General features: G+C 42.2%; 1 protein-coding gene and 1 long non-coding RNA gene across 2 annotated transcripts in view; both read left to right on the top strand.

The window, feature by feature from the left end:
- Nucleotides 1-21,516, top strand: part of LOC132490531 (uncharacterized) — a 39,820-nt gene extending 18,304 nt beyond the window's left edge. The window contains exons 4-5 of the mRNA XM_060098861.1: nucleotides 10,628-10,711; nucleotides 21,175-21,516. Coding sequence (XP_059954844.1) covers nucleotides 10,628-10,711; nucleotides 21,175-21,391 — 301 coding nt within the window. The 3' untranslated portion in view covers nucleotides 21,392-21,516. The remainder of the gene's footprint in view (nucleotides 1-10,627; nucleotides 10,712-21,174) is intronic.
- LOC132490805 (uncharacterized) lies at nucleotides 3,631-10,602 on the top strand. The gene is made up of 3 exons (XR_009532604.1): nucleotides 3,631-3,669; nucleotides 7,700-7,836; nucleotides 10,280-10,602. It is a non-coding gene; the product is annotated as an uncharacterized LOC132490805 (long non-coding RNA).
- Nucleotides 21,517-22,788: the final 1,272 nt, after the last annotated feature.

The following is a 22,788-nucleotide window of genomic DNA, read 5'->3' as shown; positions in this document are numbered from 1 at the left end:
CCCCGATCCCCAAGGAATATGTGTTTTTTTGTCTTCAAGTGCCACAAGGGTCATGGTGAGCTGGAGCCACTTGTATGGGCTCATAGGAACTAGTAGTTGTTATAATTTCAGGAATTCTGGGAGCTGGCTGTTAAACACAGCCATAATTAAAAATTAACTTATTGGGGGGAGGGATAAGTTAGGAGCTTGGGATTAATAGATACACAATCGTATATATAAAATAGATAAACAACAAGGACATCTGTATAGCACAGGGAGCTATATTCAATATCCTGTAATAAACCATAATGGAAGAGAATATGAAAAAGAATATATATTATAACTGAATCACTTTGCTATACACCTGAAAAAACTCAACATTGTAAATCAACTATACTTCAATTTTAAAAATTAAATTATATAAACTTATACTTAAATAAACATATTTTTAAAAAGATAATAAGTACTCAAAATTTCCACTTCCCAATTATTTTACTACATTTCACTATTATCTATGCTCTTGAGTTTGTTTACATCTATTGTATCTGGATGGTGGAAACCCTATAAAATGGTGTGCCATCTCTTCCCAAGATCACATTCAGTGATGTCAAGTTGATAGTTTGAAATAGGTTATGTGAAAGTATCTACACAACAGAAATGAGCAACTTCTACAAATCAGGACACCCCGTTCCCCCACCCCACAACCTCCCCTCCCCTGTGTGTTGTTATACATTTGCCACTGGTTATACTATATGTCCTACAAAAACCTCCAGTAAGCAGCCTTTCTTCAGTGGGGGAAAAAAAATCACTGAATTCTCCAGAAAGCAGAATTTCCTTCTCCCAGTTTCTAACGTTCACTTGTGTAAATTCCAGGTAGACAAAACAACCAGAGGATTAACTGGATTTTTCTTTCTCCCACCAGTGGTTTGATAGTGTGCAGACGGCTGGTGTTTAATGCCATCGATCAAATGGGTTTTGACACCACTGTTGATGACTTGTCCCCAACCACCACCCTGCAGATTCTTCCACTGGGTTCTTCTGAGCAAAAGTTTAGATTTATGAAAATCACTCAATATTATTTAACTGATCAGCAGCTGAGCTGGTTATGAAATGTGTGTCTGGATCGGAAATGTGGGTATAAACTGCCGGACTTTAAAGAATTTTTTTTAAAAACGTATACTGTAAATGTGGAGAAGAGTAGGATTATCCCCTTTGAAAGCTGGAACACCAGCCAGATTCCTCTCCATACCCCATTCCTGCTCCCGGATGATGCAATTCCTCTTCCCACTGGAGTGCATTATGCTCTCTTTAAAGACTCGAGCTAATGGAATGCTGAGAAAATCAATCCCTTCTTATTATGCTAGCCTGCTGTTTGGTAAATGGAAAGCAAATACTTTCTTCTTCTAAGTAGGCAGAAATAAGCCCTGGGAGACACCTTGATTATACCCTCCACATATCCTGAACGAGAGTCCACACACCATATCTGTGCTTAACATACATTTAATTCAAAAAGGCCCAGTCCATATCCACTCACAACTCAAGGGCAGCACAGCTCTATCTCTTTCTCTCTCCTCTGAAGAGGGCACATGTCATCGTGCAGTGCTTTTTTTTTTTTTTAATATTTATTTATTTGGTTGTGCCAGGTCTTAGCTGTGGCTCACTGGGTCCTTAGTTGTGGCTCACCGGCTCCTTAGTTGTGGCATGCATGTGGGCTCTAGTTCCCTGACCAGGGATAGAACCCAGGCCCCCTGCATTGGGAGCGTGGAGTCTTAACCACCGTGCCACCAGGGAAGTACCATGTAGTGCTTTTTGAAGAGATATATTCGATTGACATCTAACATCCATAATATCTACCTTTATTAAGCATTTACCATGTGCCAGGTATGCTTTCAACATTTTTTTCACAACCTCATAAGGTAGATTGTATTTTTAGCCCCATTTTACTGTTGAGCAAACTAGGTGAGATAAAGGGATGCCAATAATCAGGCCTCAGAACCAGAACCAAGTGAAAGCTCTGGGCAGTTTCAGATTTAACATAATGATCTCTGCTTAGAGTGAGAATATACTGTTTTGCAAGAAGGTCATGAGCCCTTGGTGTTGGAGGTATTCAAGGAAAAATGGAAAGAACACTTCCTAGGGTAGGCTTCCCAGGACAGTGGGCCTCTTGTTTGGGGAAGAATGATTGATCAAATCTGTTGCTTCCCAAAGCTGATTGCTCACCAGGGAAACAGAGAACATATTTTTGGTAAGAAAGCAGACTCGTTCTATAAAATCAGATTAGAAATGAAGGGCAAGAATGCAATGATTTGGGCCATATCTTGAGAAAGGACTTCTTTTAAGTCCATGCAGTGGACGAGGTCTCTCCAGGAATACTGACCTTCTCTCCATGAGGCTGTTATGGAGAAGCTGATGAGCACACACAGAGTTCCCTTTGCCTCCACACTCATCCAGGACGTCACTGTCTCTCACCTGGCATTTTGCTCCAGTTTCCTAACTGATCTCTCCTCCCAATCACCACCCCAACCAATCTTACTTTTCATCCCCTCCCTTAAAGACCTCTTAGCTCACATTGGCAGGTTGAGTTCCCAGGGAAGCAGAATGATGCAAGGACCAGCATGTGGGATGTCTATTGGGGAGGATCTTGAAATGAACACCTGTGGAAGGGAGGGAAGGAGGCGGGATTGGACACAGGAGAAATCATCACAACAAATCTTCAGCTAATCCCTGAGGGGTGGTTCTGAAGCTGGGTGACCCTTCAGAATTCTCCCGAAATAGAGTGAGCTGGACAGTCTTTATGCTCCTGTGCAGACCAATCACTCGATGTAGGCTGCCCCACGAAGCTGGCGTGAGCTTGGACAGGTGGTTATCTTCAGAAAAAGTGGAGGAGGGCTGACAGTAAGGGCTCTCTGTCAGCAGCACTCCCTGAAGCCGAGAGGATAAACCCTCCGGTCCTGACCGGGGATTCACACTCTAGCCCCTGCTACATCTCCAGCTCCATCTTTCTCCGTTCCCTATTGCCTAACCCAGACACATTACACTTCTCAGGGGCATCTTGAGTGTGCCGCCACCTTCATGATTTGTACATGCTCTTACCCTCTTACTAGGATGCCCTTACCTGCTCTCTTAGTTTCCTATGGCTTCTGTAACCAATTACCACAAAACTCGGTGGCTTAAAACAACACACATCTTTATTCTCTTATGGGTCTGGGGCTCGGAAGTCCAACATCAGTTTCACTAAGCCAAAGTCAAGGTGTCAGCAGGGGCATTCTCCCTCAGAAAGCTCTGGGGAAGAGCTGGTCCCCTTCTCTTTCCCAGCCTCGAGAGCTGCATTCTCTGCCAGCCTTGGCTTGTGATTCCGTCCTCCGTCTTCAGAGGCAGCAGCAAAGTGCCTTGTTTCCTTGTCACACTGACTTCTGCTGCTGCGACATCAACTTCCTATAAGGACACTTGTGATTGCATTTAGGGTCCACCAGGGTAATACAGGATAATCTCCCCATCTCAAGATACTTAATCACATCTGTAAATCTTTTTTATCCTATGAGGTAACATTCACAGGCTCCAGGGATTAGGACCTGGATATCTTTGGGGGCCATTATTCAGCCGACCACATCTGCCTTGACCCACTTATCTCTCTTTCAAGTCCAAGCTCAACTGTCACCTCTTCTGGGAAACTTTCCCTGACACGCTCAGGTAGGTGGAATTGGCGCCACTTTTTAATTTCCCGGCACTTTGTCCATGTCTTTATTCTATCAATCACCCACCCTGTTACGCTGTAATTCATTCATTAAGCACCTGCTATGTGCCAGGCACTGTTCTTAATCAGGGGTTAGAGCAGTGAACAGATGGGACACAGACTCCTGTCCTTGTCTAGTTTCTATTCCAATGAGAGTAGACAGTCAAATTTTTTAAGTTAAAATAAACACGACATTAAAAAGAAACAAATAGGGGCCTCCCTGGTGGTGCAGTGGTTGAGAGTCCTCCTGCCGATGCAGGGGACACGGGTTCGTGCCCTGGTCCGGGAGGATCCCACATGCCGCGGAGCGGCTGGGCCCGTGAGCCACGGCCGCTGAGCCTGCGCGTCTGGAGCCTGTGCTCCACAACGGGAGAGGCCACAACAGTGAGAGGCCTGCGTACCACACACACACAAAAGAAACAAATAATAAGGACCCCCCCAAAAATCAGAGCAGGGTATAGGAAATTAAGAATGTAGCAGGGAAGATACAGAGAGTTGCCATTTAAAACAGAAGGTCAAAGAAGGCCTCATTGAGATGGTGGCATTTGAGTAAGGCCTTGAGGGAGCTGTGGATGGATATCTGGCAGAAGAGCTTTCTAGGGAGAGGGCAGTGCCAATGCAAAGGTTCTAAGGCTAGAGTGCGGCTTATGTGTTCAGAGAATAGAGAGAGGAGCTCCTGGATCATTCTGAGCAGAAGAGTGATGGGATCTGACTTTTTACAGGATCACTTTCCCAGGACCGTCTCATGTAGATGCACAGGGTGTGCATTCCACCACCATCTAGGAGGTTCCTTTTACATTTAGCCCATTTACATAGACTATTCCGAGTAACATAGAAACCCTAATGGCTACTGTCTGAGAAAAAAATGGAGGAGATGCCAGGGTGGAAGCAAGAAGACCAGTCAATAGACCTTTGTAATAATCCAGGCATCTACGTCCCTCCAGGCCTGCTTCACCCTGACACCCAGAACAGTGCCTGGAACACATAGGCGAGCAAAGAACAGATGATTATATTTCGTACCACGGTGTAAGCCAGACTTAAGGAGCCAAAATCTTCTGTGTATCCCAGGGCACTCCCTGGTTACTTCTTGTATGCCCATTTCTTGATCGAAGAGGTAGACCAGATGATTTTTCAAATCCAACATTCTGTCAACCCAACTGCCGTCTGGCCTTCTCCACTAGGATGTTCCACTCTCATCTCCAGTTCTATATGTCTAAACTGAATGAATCCCTTTCTCCTCTCCCCACCTGAAACAGCTTACTCCTGGCTTCCCTCACCTGTTGATGGAGGCTTCATTTTCCCACCTCGTTTTGAGATCTGTTATGTTTACCAATCTTGTCCAGGTCCAAGTCCTGGGACAGCTTCTCTTTCAAGTGCACTGCCCATGCCCCGCTCCTACCCTCACCACACGTCCACAGGAGCCACAGTGGTCTCTCATTCTCTATCCACTACCAGGTTCTTGTATCTTGCTGTCCCTCCTCACTCCAGGGATGCCCTCGTGTTCTTCACTCCACCTCCAGGACCTAGTCCTTTGTTAGTGTGTACTGGACCCACGTCTTCATGACCTCATCCTCGTCAGAACTCCTCTGCCCTTTATGATCTGTCATTTGGCAATATCCAGGGAGGCAGTAATGGCCAGGGAAAAGAATGTGCGCTTTGGAGGCAAACAGATGGGATTCAAGTCCCAGCTGAGTCACTTCCTTGCATGCGATCTTGGGAATTCATTCATCCTCTCTGGGCCTTCGTCTCTTCATGTTACAGCTTTTTTTAAAAGATAAAAAAATTTAAAAGTCTACTTCCTAAACCAGTATGAGCATCCAAAGTTAATGTTTGCAAAGCACCCAGTGTGCATTAGGTACTCAGTAAATGCTGACTCCTTCTTCCCTGCCTGCTCTTCCTTACCCACAGTTCCACTGCCTGCAGTTGGCATTTTCATTCCTTTCCCTACTGCCTTATTATATTTAGTTAAAATGTTATTTATAAATACATGTTAGTAACACATTTATTCCAGGCCATATCAACCCAGGTTAGAACACAAGATAATGAGAAACCCTTTCAGTAATTATCTACTTGGATGTGCATCAAAATCACCTTACAATTGCCCATGGCAATTTTTAAAACTTATTTGGATATTTTTAAACATGCTCTCCAGCAGAAGAGAAGAGTGTCATGAACCTCTGTGTACCTGTTACCCAGCTCCAGCAGTTGTCAATTTTTAGCCAGTCTTGTTTCTTCTATACTCCCCTACTGTCTATTTTTATTTCTGGAGTATTTTAAAGCAAATCTCATATTGCTCCACTCATAAATAATTCAGTAGGTATCTCTACTATGTAAAGACTTGTCTTAGTTTTCCAGGGCTGCCATAACAAAATGCCGTAAACTCAGTAGCCTAAACAACAGAAATTCATTTTCTCACAGTTCTGGAGGCTGGAAGTCTAAGATCAAGGCGCGGAGAGGTTTGGTTTCTCCTGAGGCCTCTCTCCTTGGTTTTTGTAGTACAGCCTTTTCTCTGTACCGTGCACTCACAGTGTCTCTTCCCCTTCTTTTTATTTATTTATTTATTTATTTATGGCTGCATTGGATCTTTTTTTTTTTTTTTTTTGCGGTATGCGGGCCTCTCACTGTGGTGGCCTCCCCCGTTGCGGAGCACAGGCTCCGGACGCGCAGGCTCCGGACGCGCAGGCTCAGCGGCCATGGCTCACGGGCCCAGCCGCTCCGCGGCATATGGGATCCTCCCAGACCGGGGCACGAACCCGTATCCCCTGCATCGGCAGGCGGACTCTCAACCACTTGCGCCACCAGGGAGGCCCGCATTGGATCTTTGTTGCTACGTGTGAGCTTTCTCTAGTTGCGGCGAGCGGGGGCTACTCTTAGTTGCGGTGCGCGGGCTTTTCATTGCGGTGGCTTCTCTTGTTGTAGAGCACGGGCTCAGGGTGCACGGGCTTCAGTAGCTGTGGCATGTGGGCTCAGTAGTTGTGGCTTGCGGGCTCCAGGGTGCAGGCTCAGTAGTTGTGGCACACGGGCTTAGTTGCTCCGCGGCATGTGGGATCTTCCTGGACCAGGGATCGAACCCATGTGCCCTGCATTGGCAGGTGGATTCTTAACCACTGTGCCACCAGGGAAGTCCCTCTCTTCGTCTTCTTATAAGGACTCCAGTCCTATTGGGCCAGGCCCACCCCCTTATGACCTTATTTAACCTTAATTTACTCCTTTAAGGGCCCTATCTCCAAATACAGTCACATTAGGGGTTAGGGCTTCAACATGTGGAGTTGGGGGAAAGACAGTTCTGTCCATGTTTAAGAAACATGATCATAACATCCTTATGCCTAAAAATAATAGAAACAATTGCTTAATACCACCCAATATCCTGTCCATGTTCAAACTTCCAGAGTTGCCCCCCAATACACTTTTTTAACAGTTGGTTTGTTTAAATTAAGGTTCAAAATGTGGAATATTCTTTTTGAAATACAGATTCCAATGCCCCAGCCTGGAGTGGTGGTTTAGCTCCCACCTTGCTGCCTCTAGGGGGTCACGATAATTTTTTTTTTAATTTACTATTTATTTTATTTATTTATTATTTTTGGCTGCGTTGGGTCTTCGTTGGGTGGGCTTTCTCTAGTGGACGCGAGGCATGTGGGATCTTCCCGGACCAGGGCTGAAACGCATGTCCCCTGCATTGGCAGGCGGATTCTTAACCACTGTGCCACCAGGGAAGCCCCACGATAATTTTTGATTGTTATTTAAACCCCAATGGAAGTTTGGCCTTACACATTTTAATCAGAATTATGCCAACACTGATAGATTTCCATCAAGAAAGGAACTTCTAGAGCAAGTGTCATTAAGTAATGAAATTCATTGATCAGTTTTCCCTACAGCACAATTAGTTTCCAGCTTTCACCATTTTTATTAAAGTTTATTAGAATTATCGTCATTGGCGTCGATTCTTTTCCTGTTTAAATTTTACAGTGAAATTTGATTCACTTTCAGGTTTTTGTCCGGGTCAAATTTTATCAACTATAACATCTGCCTTTGTGAGTTTCATTTTGTGGCCATTACTTCTACCAAATCTAACTGTTCCCAAACAGATTTGGATGTCTGCATTTCGTCAAGGTTTGATTCTTCAGGTAATTTTCACTCAATAGCTATTTTTTCCCCCGTATGTAGTGTTAGCTGTTGTTAACCTTATTTTGTACTGATTATTTCTACCAGTTGTATTCATTATTACTCTGATAAAAGGCTGCGAGCTTGGATTTATTTCTCTACTTATCCACGGGAAAAAAATGTTCTGTATCTAAGAGATTGCAAGGGAGAGGCATGGTGGGAGCCAGCAAATGAGGAAGAGACACACACGCAGAGGGAGAGAGACGACTTGGGAAGGAAGCTGCAGCTGTCTCGGGATAGTGTTTGCTGAGCTCTCTGCAGGGTCCGAATGTGCTAGGGGTCAAAACGGCAAGATTGAAACAATGGGGCGGCTGCAGTATGGTTGGTGAGCATAGGTTAGGCAAACAGTTGCAGGACTTTAAATCCTGGGAAGCTAAACACACACTTGTCATCTTGCCATTCCCACCCCCTCCTCCTTTTATGGCTTTTTTTACTCTCTTCCTGTCCCTGCCCAGTCAGGGGCTGCATCTCAGCCCTCTGCTCTTCTTGACCGTCAGACTGACTGCTGCCTCCCCCGAACCTTGATTCCTCCCCGTGGCCCAGGCCCATAAAGTTCTTTTAGCAGAGGTGAATTCCCCCTTGGTTTTATCAGTGCCTAGCACGGTGCTCTGCACGCAGCAAGTGTTCAAAAATCACCTGTTGACTGGTTTATCTTCAAGCCTCACCCTTCTGATGTAAAGTCCCATAAGCTAGGCCACTGTTAACATCGAACTCGACCTACCACTTCCTGGGGGGTAAGTGGGTGGATGCATCCAGATTCGGCAGTTCTGAACTGTTGGGAGGCCTCTCAATCTGTCTACAGAGCTGAAGCTTGAAAAGTTTTATTTTTTGCCGACATTCCCCAGCAAATGCCTGCTGCACGCCCACACACTTAGCCAGCAAGAACAAAAGAAGAGCTGCTGCAAAAATTATTCCCTCTGGGACCAATCATCATAGAAGCAGCCTCCCTGGAGCTTGCTGTCCAGCCCGGGCTCCCAGTGTCTCTGGTCCAGGCTTACAGCTGTCTCAGGTGGAAGCCCAGGAGGAGGGGGCTTCAGGAGGAGGTGCAGGGACAAATAGTTGCCCACCCTGGGAGAGTGAGGCCCTGTGGGGACCTTGAGAAGGCCTGGAGGAGGGCCACCCAGAGGAGAGGAGACACAGCCAACTGAGAGAGATGAGAGGGGACTGCAGGGCCGTTTGTGCAAATGTCTTAAAGGGCTTGCAGTGGCAGCACCCATAATGTAGACTGTGTGTTTACGGTGTGAAAGCCCAAGAATTAGCAAAAGAAAACAGAAGGAACAAGAAGAGGGTCCTGGCCTTCAAGAGAATACGAGACAAGACGAAGGGCTGGATTCAACCCTTCTCAAACTCGGCTTCAGGTTGGAATCAGCTGGGAGGCTTTACAAAGACTGAGGCCCCAGCCCCACCCCTACCCCCAGAGCCTGATGTAATTGGTCTGGGGTAGGTTCTGGGCATCCAATTTTTCAAAAGCTCCCCAGGGGGTTCTAATCTGCAGCCAGTTGAGACCAACTGGGCTAGATTGAAGATGGAAAAGGACATATAATCTCCCTGGGTCTTCCGTGGCCCAGCAAGGCGAGGGAGAAGGCCCTTGGACCTGACCTCTGGCGTTGTGTGGCAGGCTGCCGGGCTTGAGGCCAAGCGCTGGGCGTGTGCATCTTCAGATCTGAGTGCTGCTTTTGGGCTGATGACCAGCCACTGTGAGACCTTGGCCGGCGAGGGTGTCGGCCAGAGAAGACCTGGGTTCACCAGTTCACTGGGTGCACGGCAATCACTTCCCGCCTTCAGTCTCCTCTTAGAATCTCCAGCTCTAAAACATTCCGAATCTCGACTATCATTAAAATAGCCCAGTCACTTCTAGTTCAACAGATTTTTTTTCCCCCATGAATTATTCAAACTGGGGAGTCGAATGTTGAAAATAACACGTTGGAGTTGTCCTCATTAGAAAGCTTTTAGCTGTGAATCGCCGGCTTCCAATGTATTTACAGAGCCTGATCTCTGCAGAACTGGGGGGATGAATGCAGTCAATCATTTACAAAGTCTCTAGAGAACGCCACGTGGAAATAAAGCAAGTAATAAACACCCACAGAATAAATAGAGGTGGGGTAACAAAGGGAGCCATAGGGAATAGCCTTGGGCGCTCAGAGGAGTCCCAAGCCTTGGGAGAGCCTCCTGGCCTCGCTGGGCATCTGTTTCAGTCACGTTCATGAACATCTGTTTCACGCCTGCCCTGTAGAAGGGGATTAGAAGATGACTTCCCCTTGAGGAGCCCCCATCTGGGGGACTGAGGCAAACACATGATAAGAGACACATCGGTAAACAGCCGATGATGACAGAATATGAAAAGAGGCAGAATGTGTTACAGCCTTTAACTTCTGGCTTTCTCCTCGACTATTAACCACCAAACAGGAAATTCTGAATAAGCAGAAGGTGGGACCGAGTGATGATGCCCCTCGGAAGGGCCCAGTCTCTGCCTGTGGGTCACCACGACATCATCACAGATATCGCCATGTTCCAGACGACACAGGGCTTCATCGTGACTGCTTCTAGAGATGAGATTGTTACGGTGTGGAAATGAAAACTGGGTGATTTGTATAATTTGCAATAAAGTTATAAATATATTGTAACAGCAGAGGAAAGGTATTTCTAGAGAATAGAAGCGAGATCAGATTCATTTGCTTAATTTTCAAAATCATTGTGTTTTTTTGTTTTTTGTTTTTTTTTTACTGTTTCCTGATTAAACAAATCCCACCCAAGGCAGTGGAGGAAGTTATATCTGGTGACTGTGCAAGAATCAGCAGACAATAATATCTGGGAATTTTCACAGCATATGTCAAGGAGGTGAGGAATTTCAAATGCTAAGACATTTATGATGTCATTTTACTTTGCTTTAGAAAAGATGATAATGTGCTATAATGTAAACCAGTAATTCCCAACCTCTAGTGTATAATACAGCTGAATCACATGTCAGGTTTGCTAAAACACTGCTGGGCCCACCACCAGGGTTTCTGATTCAGTAGGTCTGGGCTGGGGCCAGAGAATTTGTATTTCTAACAAGTTCCCAGGAGATGCTGATGCTGCTGATTAGGGACCAAGCTTTGAGAACCACTGATATTAACATCTACTTTCACTACTCGAAATGCTGTTCAAAGCAGCAAATACAGTGCATTGGAGGACTCTCAGGGCTGTGTTCCTTCTGCTCTCCTGTCTCCTCTCTCTTCTTTTCTATTTGCATTCTGACTGAGTTCTCGTAACCTACAGCACAGCTCTGTGGCCAATCAGCTGTAGAGAAATGTGTCCCTTCTCGGCCACCGTCATCTTAAATTATCATTAGCACAATTAGCCCTTTTGTAAAATCTGAATCTTGGCTCATCCACGCAGATTATTTTTCCCTCCAGTTTCTTCAAGAGCAAATAAGGTATTTTTAAGAATTGCTCCAGCCTAAGATCCCATGACTTTATGAAGCAATGGTTTTAAGCAACACCATCCATTTGTTTGGGGAGGAGAAAAGTCACTTTTATAGAGCATCCACTTACATACTTTGTGTTCTAAGTCTCATTTAATTCTCCTGAAACCATTTGAGTTGATGCCATTTTCAAGATAGAGACTCAGCAGTTCAGAAAGTTTAGGTCACTTGCCCACATCACCCAGCCAATGAGTGATGGAGCAGGGTTTGAACTCTGAGCCGTTCTTGCTCTGTCCAGCGTAACACAGGCTTTCCCGCTGCAGGGGCAAAGCGAGAATGATGCCAGGGAAATGCTTCCTCCCACGGACGGCTTGTCTGCTTCCAAACACCACTGACACTTGGGTGTTGGCGCCCAAGAGGGAGACCTTGGCACCGGGCCCCTTTGTTTATAGATCTGGAATCTCACACACATGAAAAGTGAACGCAGAGCCCAGGGGCGGGTGGAGGGCCAGGCCAAGCTTGGATGGCACAACTGTCAACACAGCAGAAATACTACAGGGAAAGGCAAAGACATTTCAACGATACAATCACTGCCATTTTCTCCTTGCTAGAGCCAGTAGCTTTTGACCCTCTATTTGAATAGGCTTTTATTTTCCTTAAAAAAAAGCAACTATTTGTAGCTCTCCTAATGACAAGGTCACAATGTTCACAGGGGTGATAGGAGGAAAGCTCTCTGTGACACAGGCGGGTCTTGCCAATCTTAACATCCCGTAATTCAAAATCACAGGCCCAAGTGACACTCAGAGAGGAAAACGAATCTCTTTCCCAAATCTGATCATTAGTGAGAAGGAAGTGAGAACCAGCAGCTGCCACTTATCACCAGGGATCCCTTAGGGACCATCTGGTTTTTCATAAGCAGTCTTTAAATTATTTGTAGTCAGGAAGCCCAGCTCAGTCTCAGAGGTGGCTGGAAACTGAACCAGGGGACTTCTTGGAGAACTAAAGGCAGAATCATGAGCAGCAGATGCTGGAGAGGGATTTAAAGGATTGCCCACACTTTTTTTTTTTTTTTTTTTTTTTGGCTGCGTTGGGTCTTCATTGCTGCGCGCGGGCTTTCTCTAGTTGGGGTGAGCGGGGGCTACTCTTCATTGCAGGTCTTATCATTGAAGTGGCTTCTTTTGTTGCGGAACACGGGTTCTAGACACTCAGGCTTCAGTAGTTGTGGCTTGCGGGCTCTAGAGCGCAGGCTCAGTAGTTGTGGCGCATGGGCTTAGTTGCTCCGCAGCATGTGGGATCTTCCCGGACCAGGGCTTGAACCCGTGTCCCCTGCATTGGCAGGCAGATTCTTAACCACTGTGCCACCAGGGAAGTCCCTGCCTACACTTTGAAGGAACCCACACAAGAGTCAATGCATGAACTATGAGGTCTGGGGGACGGGGGAGTGGTAATGGTCTAGTCCAGTGCTTCTCAAACTTTAATGTGTTAATGAATCACCCTGAGATTTCTGTTAAATGCAGATTCTGTTTCTTTAGGTCTGGAGTGGGGCTGAGATTCTGCATTTCTAACCAGCTCCCAGCCATTCCAATGTTGCTTGTACACAGACTACACTCCAAGAGTAGTCTGGAAAACTTTCCATGTAGAGTCTTGAGAAGTTTTAAAGGAATCAATTTCCAGATCTTCAATACCCATTTTCACTGTTTCCTAAAATCTGTCTAAGAAAGAGTCAGACCAAAGCTATATGCTCCCATTTACCATAGACTTCTTTCTACTTTTCTCCTCTCCTCTCTTCCATCTCAAATCTTACAATGGTGCATTGCTTCAGGGTGCAAAAACCACCCCATTCCCAAGAAAAGAAACAATTTGAAATATTGGTGTTATTGTTGGGAGAGTGACTAACTCTAATAACTGGTTACAAATATTTTTACAAGTCAAATGTTGTTGATTCATTGCTCCCAACAAAGTTAAAGGAGATGTGAATTATCCACTGATAGTTATTTTAAAATAATTTTGAGGAAAAAACCACTAAGTGATTTTTAGCATTTATGCAAAAAGAATTCAAAGAATTAAATGACGTTTCTATAACAAAACTTCCAATCTCACTGCTTAAACAGGAACAAAATTTCTCAGCGTTTACATCTATTAAAAAAGGAAAAAATAGGGTGAGTATTGATTCTGTGAAAGGAAAATCAAAATGGAGTTGGTATTGCTAAGAGAGCTCTCTAAAATGGAGCTAGGAGTGAGGAAGTGGGACTTACTTACGCACATCTTAGTACTGATAGAATCTGAACCTTGACCACTTATTTTCTTAATGCAGGCATCCAGAACACCTGCCCAATGATCCAGAAACTCAAGCTACTTATTGGACCCTTACCTTAAAATAACTCATGACAGCCTATCCCTTAAGGCCAAATATTTCCTCTCCTACATCATAGTCAATCGTAATTCCTGCCAGACAGCTAACAACCTTGCGGCTTTTGCCTTCATAAGCCCCTGACACTCTCCCTTGGAACACTCTTTTGGTTTAACCAGAATCTGTGTATCCTCAATTGCAAATCTTAAAACCACAAATTATTCTTTGCAGAGTATTGTTCGACACTGCTGAATCCTATTCCACTTTAGCATCAAGTAATTGTCAACATGGATATATTATTTTATTGTCTTTAAGAGTAGAAAAAAGGAAAGAAAAAAAAACTGGGGACTTCCTTGGTGGTCCAGTGGTAAAAAATCCACCTTTCGAGGCAGGGGACGTGGGTTCAACCCCTGGTTGGGGAACTAGGATCCCACCTGCCGCGGGGCAACTAAGCCCGCGTGCCACAACTACTGAGCCCGCATGCCACAACTAGAGAGAAGCCCATGCACCGCAACAAAAGATCCTGCATGCCGCGAGTAAGACCCAATGCAGCTAAATAAATAAATAAGTATTTTTTTAAAAAAGAAAAAAATTGATCCATCTCATGAAGAGATCAATTTCCAATAAAAATTGTGTTTAATAATAATAACTACCAAAACGTATATTTGTGTTTTTATCCACTGTATACTATTAACCATTGTATGACTCAATCCAGAAGAAACTTTTTAGTACTTAGATACTTAAGGACTCTAAGTTTATACACACCTTTTTGTTGTAGAAAAATATGACACAAAGTATGTTTCATAAGGGTAAAGTTCTATAAGGTAAAGGAATGAAAATATGAATCAAAGAGAAGAAAGAATGGTGCAACATTTAGAAGAGCTTATTCTACCATTTCTAAATGGATAATGATATCAAATCACTATGGTACATAGATTCCATTGGAAGCATTTTTAAAAATTAAAGTCTTGTTTTAAATGTCAATATTTTAAGAAGAGCTTGTTCTTGTATATTTTAAATGGATGATTATATATCAAATTACTATAGTACATAGATTTCACTGGAAACATTTTTAAAATTATACAAAGCTTGTTTTAAGATGTCAGTATTACTAATAAATAGGGAATTGCCTTCTTTACTTCTTAAACTTATGAAAAGTTTTAGATGTAAACATAAAAATTATGAGCTGTACATAGTTTTAAAAATTTTTTTTAAAGTTCACAGAAAAAAAAAAAAAGTCTGAAGACCAAATATCATGACAGAACACCTCCCTCAGCCTTTTTTTTTTTTTTTTTTTTTTTGGCTGCGCATCATGAGGGGTTTAATTCTCCAACCAGGGATGGAACCTGTGCCCCCTGCAGTGGAAGCACAGAGTCCTAACCACTGGACCACCAGGGAATTCCTGTCCCTCAGCCTTTATGAGAATATCTTTGGTATCTTCATTTCACCAATAAGTTTTTTATTGGGTTTGCTTTTTAAATAATTGGTTTAGAACTTCCTTGGTGGCACAGTGGTTAAAAATCCCCTGCCAATGCAGGGGACATGGGTTCGAGCCCTGGTCCAGGAAGATCCCACATGCTGCGGAGCAACTAAGCCTGTGTGCCACAACTACTGAGGCTGCACTCTAGAGCCCATGAGCTACAACTACTGAGCCTGCGTGACACAGCTACTGAAGCCCGTGTGCCTAGAGCCTGTGCTCCACAACAAGAGAAGCCACTGCAATAAGCCCGCGCACCGCAACAAAGAGTAGACCCTGCTTGCCCCAACTAGAGAAAGCCCACACGCAGCAATGAGGACCCAACGCAGCCAAAAATAAATAAATTTAATAATAAAAAAATAACATTTACTGATCAGTTACCTTGTACCAGGCACTGTACCAAACTATTGTATTTCCATGTGTTATTTCAAAAAACTAAAATAAATAACTGGTTTCACTCAAATTATGGGTTATTCATTCACTATTTGTTTAGTTTTTGTTTTCTTTTTTGGCTGGAGGAGGTAAGAGGGATGGCGAAGGTTGATAGAGAAGATAAAAGAGAATATTGGGTTGGTATCTCCAAGAGATATTATTTCCTTGGGTTATTAAATATGTAGCCAACGATTCCAGTCATCTTCTCATCTCTTATCTCCATTCTACCTTATTTCAAGCTTTCAAAAATGTATAAGGAATTTAATAATAATAATAATAACATGAACCCTCATGGATTTACCACTCTGCTCATGAAAGAGAATGTTCCCAGTTCTGTTGAAATCCCCTCTGTGCCCTACCTTCATGCCATTCTCCTGACCCTCCTTCTCCCAAAGTAAGCACAGCTCTAAAGTTTGGGTATATGATTCCATCACTCAAAAAAAAAAATAGACTTCCACGCGTGCCTTAGCAACATACAGTTCAGTTTTGCCTGTTTCTGCACTTTATATAAATGTTATCATATTGCATATAATCTCCTGCAATGTGATTTTTTCACTTGGCATTTTGTTTGAAATATGCATTTATATTGATACATATAGCTAAAGTTCATTCATTTTCATTGCAGTAAGGTGTTGTGTAAGTATGGCAGAAATGATCCATTCTTCTCTTGGTAGCCAATTAAACTGTTTCTTATTGTTTTGCTACTACAAAGAAAATGCTATTATGGACATATTTGTACATGCCTTGTGTTGCACACGTGTAAGAGTTGATCTGGGGTAAGTGTGTGTGTGTGTGTGTGTGTGTGTGTGCGTACACATCCCTGGGATTGCTGGGTAACGGAACATTTTATGTGTATGTTCAACTTCACTAAATAATGCCAAATTATTTTCAAAGTGGTTGGAATAATTTACATTCCCACCAACAGTATGTAAGAATCTATGTTATTCCACAGCTGCCTCACCAACGTGTTTTTAAAATGTTTTATCAGTTTGGATGCTATAAAATGGTATCTCATTCAGGTTTAATTTCCATTTTCCTAATGATAAATGAGATTGAGCATGGTTGCATGTGTTTATTGGACATTCATGGTTTCTCTTCTGTCAAATGCCTTTCTGTTAGATTTTGCCTTTCTAAAAATTAATTTCTAAGATGTGTGTTATAGATATGTTTGCTATAAGTGCATATATGTGTTTTACATATACAATATATATATTATAAAACATACTTCCTGGATAAATTTTTTTGTTGGTTATATGTTTTGCAAATTTCTTTTCCCAGATTTTAACTTGTCTTTCACATTCGTTCTGTCACCTTTTGATAAACAGAATTTCTTAATTTTAATGGCACTGAGTTTGACAAAACTTTCCTTCATGACTTGCACTTTTGTTCTTCATTTAAAATATTCTTTCCTACATTGAGATCACACCAATATTCTCCTATATTTTCTACTAAAGGTTTTGAAGCTTTTCTTTGCATACTTCATTGGTTGTTGTATATTGTGTGAGGTAGGTATCCAATTCTTTTTCCACATGTACATCTGATTTCCCTTACACCAACTATAGAATGGTCTCTAATTTTTCCAATGATCTGCAATGCCAGCTCTGTTGTAGATAAAGTTTCCACTCGTGCATGAGGATGTTTTCTGGGATCTATTCTTTTCCATTGGTTTCACTTCTCAAAATCCCTCCCTTCTATAGCTTATTTCCAACTGTGTCTCAATCAGCGTAGGGAAGTCATGCCTTTATCCTTACCTTGGCTAAGGGTTCTTGGAGATATTTGGTTACTTTGTATCTGCCTCATAGCATTGGTGCAAAGTAATAAAATAGGATATTACGTATAAAGTGCTTAGTAAGATGCCTGGCACAGAGTAAGCACTCAGTAAACTGTAATTATCATCATCATAGTACCCTGTAGTCCTTAATTTACTCTCTTTAGCATAACAGTTGCTAGATTCCTCAAAAAATAAGTTATTTGAGCATCTTCAAGGAGGGGCCAGACTATATAACATAAACTGCCTGCTTATGCCGCCCAAGAAATTAAAGGAAAAGAGAAGTTAAGTCATGAAAAACTATGGGTGTCTATCATGAGCACAGTGCCAGGCACGAAATGTTCATCCAACAAACGGTTAATATAACTGGAAGATAGACTCTCAAGGTGATTAATGGCATGGACTCTGGAGCCAGACTAAACCTGAACTTGAATCTGGTCTCTTCAATTTACTATTATGTGACCTTGGGCAAGTTACCTCACATTTCTGCACCTCAATTTCTTCATAGGTTTGCTGTAAGAATTAAAGACATTCCAAATTCTTAGCACAGTACCTGGCACATGGTAAACAGCTAATAATAAATTTTGTTGTGTTGGCTGTTGAAATGTCACAAGTTTAACTCTCCTTCGGGCAACTGTCTGCTGTGTAACCCGATGTTAGCACCTCTGCATTGCGGGGGGTCACACAAGCACAGAACCCATTGACGCTGCCCATTTATTTAGCCAAGGGCTGACCTTGGCTTCTTTCAGAATGTCTCCTGATAATATGGAGTATTTATTTCTCCTGGAAGTCTTAACTTGTGGTAATTGTTTAGCAAATGAAGCAAAAAAAAAAAAGATTCACAGTTAGAGTGACAGAAATTTTTTAATTGCAGGAAAAGGGAACACTGATGAATTTAATATTGATATTTTTTAGTGAAAAAGAAGAATGCTGAAGCAAGAGAAACGTGACCTCTAATATTAGCTCTATTTAGCTGTGCATGCTAGGGAAAGTTAGCTAACTTCTCTATCTGCTTCTTCATCTATAAAATCAAAATTTTGCCAGATTATGAGGATTATTTGAATGTATGTAAGTCACCTGGAACAGTGTCTTATGCATAGTAGGTCCTCAATCCATGGCAAATAAATACATTTGCTGATGCAAAGAGACCCAGTTGAATAGCAAAGTTGAATAGCAAAACAACAACCACAAAAAGAATGTCTCCTTCTTCTGCATCATGGATTCTGGAGCATGGATTGCAAACTGGCAGTTTCATTTAGGTCACAGGGGGTATTGAAACATTTTGAATCTGTTGGCAATATTTTTAAATTGGCAGATATATTAACACTGTTGGATGACTTCCACCTGCTTCAAGGTATGTTTTCACTAGAAGTATAAGAGGCAGTACTGTCTCCTATAAATTATACATCATTGTAATACTTCGCTAATTTACAATGAAAAATGTTAACAGCTTCAGGAATCAGGACTCAAGTCTTCTCTCATCAGCACATTCTCTTCTAGGAGGAAATGTACATGGATGGCCAGATCGTAGACAGATGATTTCTTGGTGAAGAGGAAATCAGAACAAGGGGGATGTTAAACAACCCCAGTGGCCAATGACATCAATGTAGATGAGCTCAACCACCCATGCCCTCCACTCGGAGAGAGCTCCAAGGAGTAGTTATATGAGTCTGCTCCTATGTCGCGTGGACAGCCCTGGAGAACGTCATCAACTTTTCATTCTCCTTGACTCTCCTTGACTCTTCTTTGTTTAGGCTCCATGCAGGTGTAGTTCAGTACAAGCCCTCTTATCTAACCAAATTGAGAAAGGTAGTTTGTTAGGAGAATATGTTTAAAAAGTAAATTGAAAACAAGCTCACTGGGGCTTCCCTGGTGGCACAATGGTTAAGAATCTGCCTGCCAATGCAGGGAACACGGGTTCAAGCCCTGGTCCAGGAAGATCCCACACGCCACGGAGCAACAAAGCCTGTGCGCCACAACTACTGAGCCTGCGCTGTAGAGTCCACGAGCCACAACTACTGAAGCCCAGAGCCTGTGCTCCACAACAAAGAGAGAAGCCACCGCAATGAGAAGCCTGCGCGCCGCAACGAAGAGTAGCCCACTTGCCGCAACTAGAGAAAGCCCGCACGCAGCAACGAAGACCCAACGCAGCCAAAGATAAAATAAATAAATAAATTTTAAAAACACCAAATTCATTGAAAAAACTGAGGAAATTATAAAAAGGAATGCATTTAGCATTTATTCTAAAACATTGAAATGTGTGCCAATTTTTTTTCTTGGCTGAGCCACGTGGCTTGTGGGATCTTAGTCCCCTGACCAGGGATGGAACCTGGGCCACCTGTGGTGGAAGCTCAGTGTCCTAACCACTGGACCCTGTGTGCCAATTTTTTGCTACAGGACAAAGACCTTTTCTTTAAAATCGACCTCCTTTCCCTTGCGTAAAGCCCACTTATAAGGTATCATCTACAATTTCCAGTTTAGTTTTGTAGAGCAACAACATAAAGACAGCTACAAAGCAATCTGAGAGCAGAATCCATCTAGATTTTTACAATTTTCATCACAAAGTTGTCTCCTTTACATATTATTCAATAGCAACTTTACTTAATAAAAATACTTTTATCAAGTTCTCCCATGGCACCAATTAATTTTCATTAAAAAAACCCATTATTTTTTGTACTCATTATTTCATGGGTTAACATAATATTCTTTTTAACTGCATAATTATGAAATAGCACAACTGGCATAAACAGGTTTGGGAACAAACCCAACTAACTGACTCTAGGAAAACCTACAACATAATCGGTAGGTGTAAAAGACTGCCAGCCAGAAGTATTTAGTGAGATCAGTATGTCTTACAGAGAAAACAGCACATATTAAGTGGGAGTCAGTTAAAAAAACATATTTTAGAAACATTTTTTTTCATATCATGTCTTGTGTAACTGGTTGGATTTAAGCTCTCTTAAGTGTAGTCAGAATCCTTTCTTGCCTACCCCAGATAGACACCCACCTCTTAGCACCCAATGACTGATTGTAAGTCAGGGAGATGTGGTACATACATACAGTGGAATAGTACTCAGCCATAAAGAAGAATGAAACAATGCCATTTGCAGCAACATGGGTGGACCTAGAGATGATCGCATTAAGTGAAGTAAGTCAGAGAAAGATAAATATAATATGATATCACTTATATGTGGAATCTATAAAAGTGATACAAATGAACTTATTTATGAAACAAAAACAGACCCACAGACATAGAAAAGGAACTTATGGCTGCCAATGGGGAAAGGGGGTGGGGGGGAGGGATAAATAAAGGGCTTGGGATTACCAGATACACACTACTGTATATAAAATAGATAAAAACAAGGACCTACTATAGAGCACAGGGAACTATATTCAATATCGTGTAATAACCTATAATGGAAAATAATCTGAAAAAGAATATATATATATCTGAATCACTTTTCTGTACACCAGAAACTAACACAACATTGTAAATCAACTATTCTTCAATAAAAAAAAATTCAGGGGGATTTCCTTCAAGTTTATCACAAGGTCATTTTATAACTCCAAGTTTGGAATTGACTTTGCTATAGTCACTCTGCTGCTTTCAGGACCTGTTGTAAGGATCAAATGAAACCGTATCTGTGAAAACACTTGGTAAGCTCAAAAGCCCTATTCTATGGGCTAAGGCATTAATTCTGTGTGTATTCACCACACCATCCTACTAGATCGTGGGTTCCTTGAGGCTAGGAATAAAATCACAACTACATCCCATACAAAGCCAGCACATACTAAGCACAAAGTGAGAACCCATTGTGGGGACTGATTGTTTGGGTGTATGCATATCTTCCTTGTTGATTTTATCTGCCAGGTCAAGCACACACCAGACAGAAGATCCCGCCAATTCTGCCTGTCCCATAAGTCCTGGAGCCTTGGTGGCGATCAAGAAAATAATGAATTTTACTGGATCTTCCACTCCCGGAGGAACAGACCGGTGGCAGCTCCTGGAAATGATTGGGGTGACAATGGAGATTGACAAGGAAGATGAGCAGGTGATTTTGTCTGGAAGGAGTGGCAGTTTCACATAAAACCACAACTCAATTTTTTTTTGCCATTTTTTCTTTCCTTCTTCCTATTTTATAAAAAGTCTGTTTTTGAAGTCGTTAAACGTATTTTTTACAGGAAAAGTTTCTTTTTTTTGAGGAAGGTTAACCTGCCATGACTAATTTTTTTTTCCTGGTTACTGGTAATACCTTTATGCTGTTTTCCCTCCTTCCCTTCCTCCCTTCCTTCCTTCCTTCCTCTCTCTCTTTTTCTTTCTTTCTTTCTTCCTTGCTTGCAAAGGGGGAGGGTGGAGATAGACAAGTATAAAGATATGTTGGTTATAGACAAAAAGTACCTGAGTTCTTGACAATTTCAAACATACACAAAAAACAGAGAAAATAGTATAATGAACCCATGCAAATCCATCACCAGCTTCAACAACTATCAACTCATAGCCAGTCTTGTTTCATTTATTTTATCACATGCTATCCCCCATATTATTTTGAAGCAAATCCCAGACATCATTTCATTTCATCTGTAAATATTTCAGCATGTATCTGGATACCTTTTTTTTTTTTTTTACAAAAAAAACCGATAACCACAATACCTTGACCACGCTTAAAAGTAACAATAAAAATTCCTTAATATAATAAAATATCCAGTGTTCAAATTTCCAATTGTCCCATAAATGTCATAAATAATGTAAACATCTCTTTTTCCTCTTCCTCTTCTTTTTTTTTCTTTTTTGCTATCTGCTAACATTTGTTGAGTGTTTCCTAGACTATTGGTACTGTTCTAAGCACTTTACAAGTTTATTTCCTACAGTGATCTTAGGCAAAATTGTTTAGCCTCAACGAGCCTCTATTTTCTCATTTGCAAAATGATGTTAATACCTCATTTATAAGGAGATGGTGAAATTTGAGAGATACTGTAGTTAAAGTTATCTTTTTCTTCTTTCCATTTTGTTTGAATATGTATCCAAATAAGGCCCATGCAAATGATTGGTGTCTTTTAAATTTCTTGAATTTTAGAGTCCACCTCCACCTAGTGTGTGCCCTTTCTTTCTCTCTCTCCCTCTCTCTCTCTTCTTGTTGCAGACATTTGTTGAAGAAACCAGGTTGCTTGTCCTGTAGAGTTTCCTACTATCATATTATTCTGCTTGGGCTGCCATAACAAAGTATTCCAGTCTGTGTGGCTTAAACAACAGAGATTTATTTTTTCACTGGTCTAGGGACCAGAAGTCTAAGATCATGTTGCTAACAGGGTTGGTTTCTGGTGAGAGCTCTCTTCGTGACTTATAGACAGCTACCTTTTTGCTGTGTCCTCATATGGCCTTTCCTCTATGTGTGCACACCCAAAGAAAGAGAGAGATCACTGGTGTCTTTTCCTCTTCTCACAAGGGCGCCAGTCCTATGGGATTAAGGCCCCACTCTTATGATCT

The sequence above is a fragment of the Mesoplodon densirostris genome, chromosome 5 (assembly GCF_025265405.1).
Source record: "Mesoplodon densirostris isolate mMesDen1 chromosome 5, mMesDen1 primary haplotype, whole genome shotgun sequence".
Lineage (NCBI taxonomy): Eukaryota > Metazoa > Chordata > Mammalia > Artiodactyla > Ziphiidae > Mesoplodon > Mesoplodon densirostris.
This window is presented reverse-complemented; position numbering and strand designations above follow the sequence as displayed.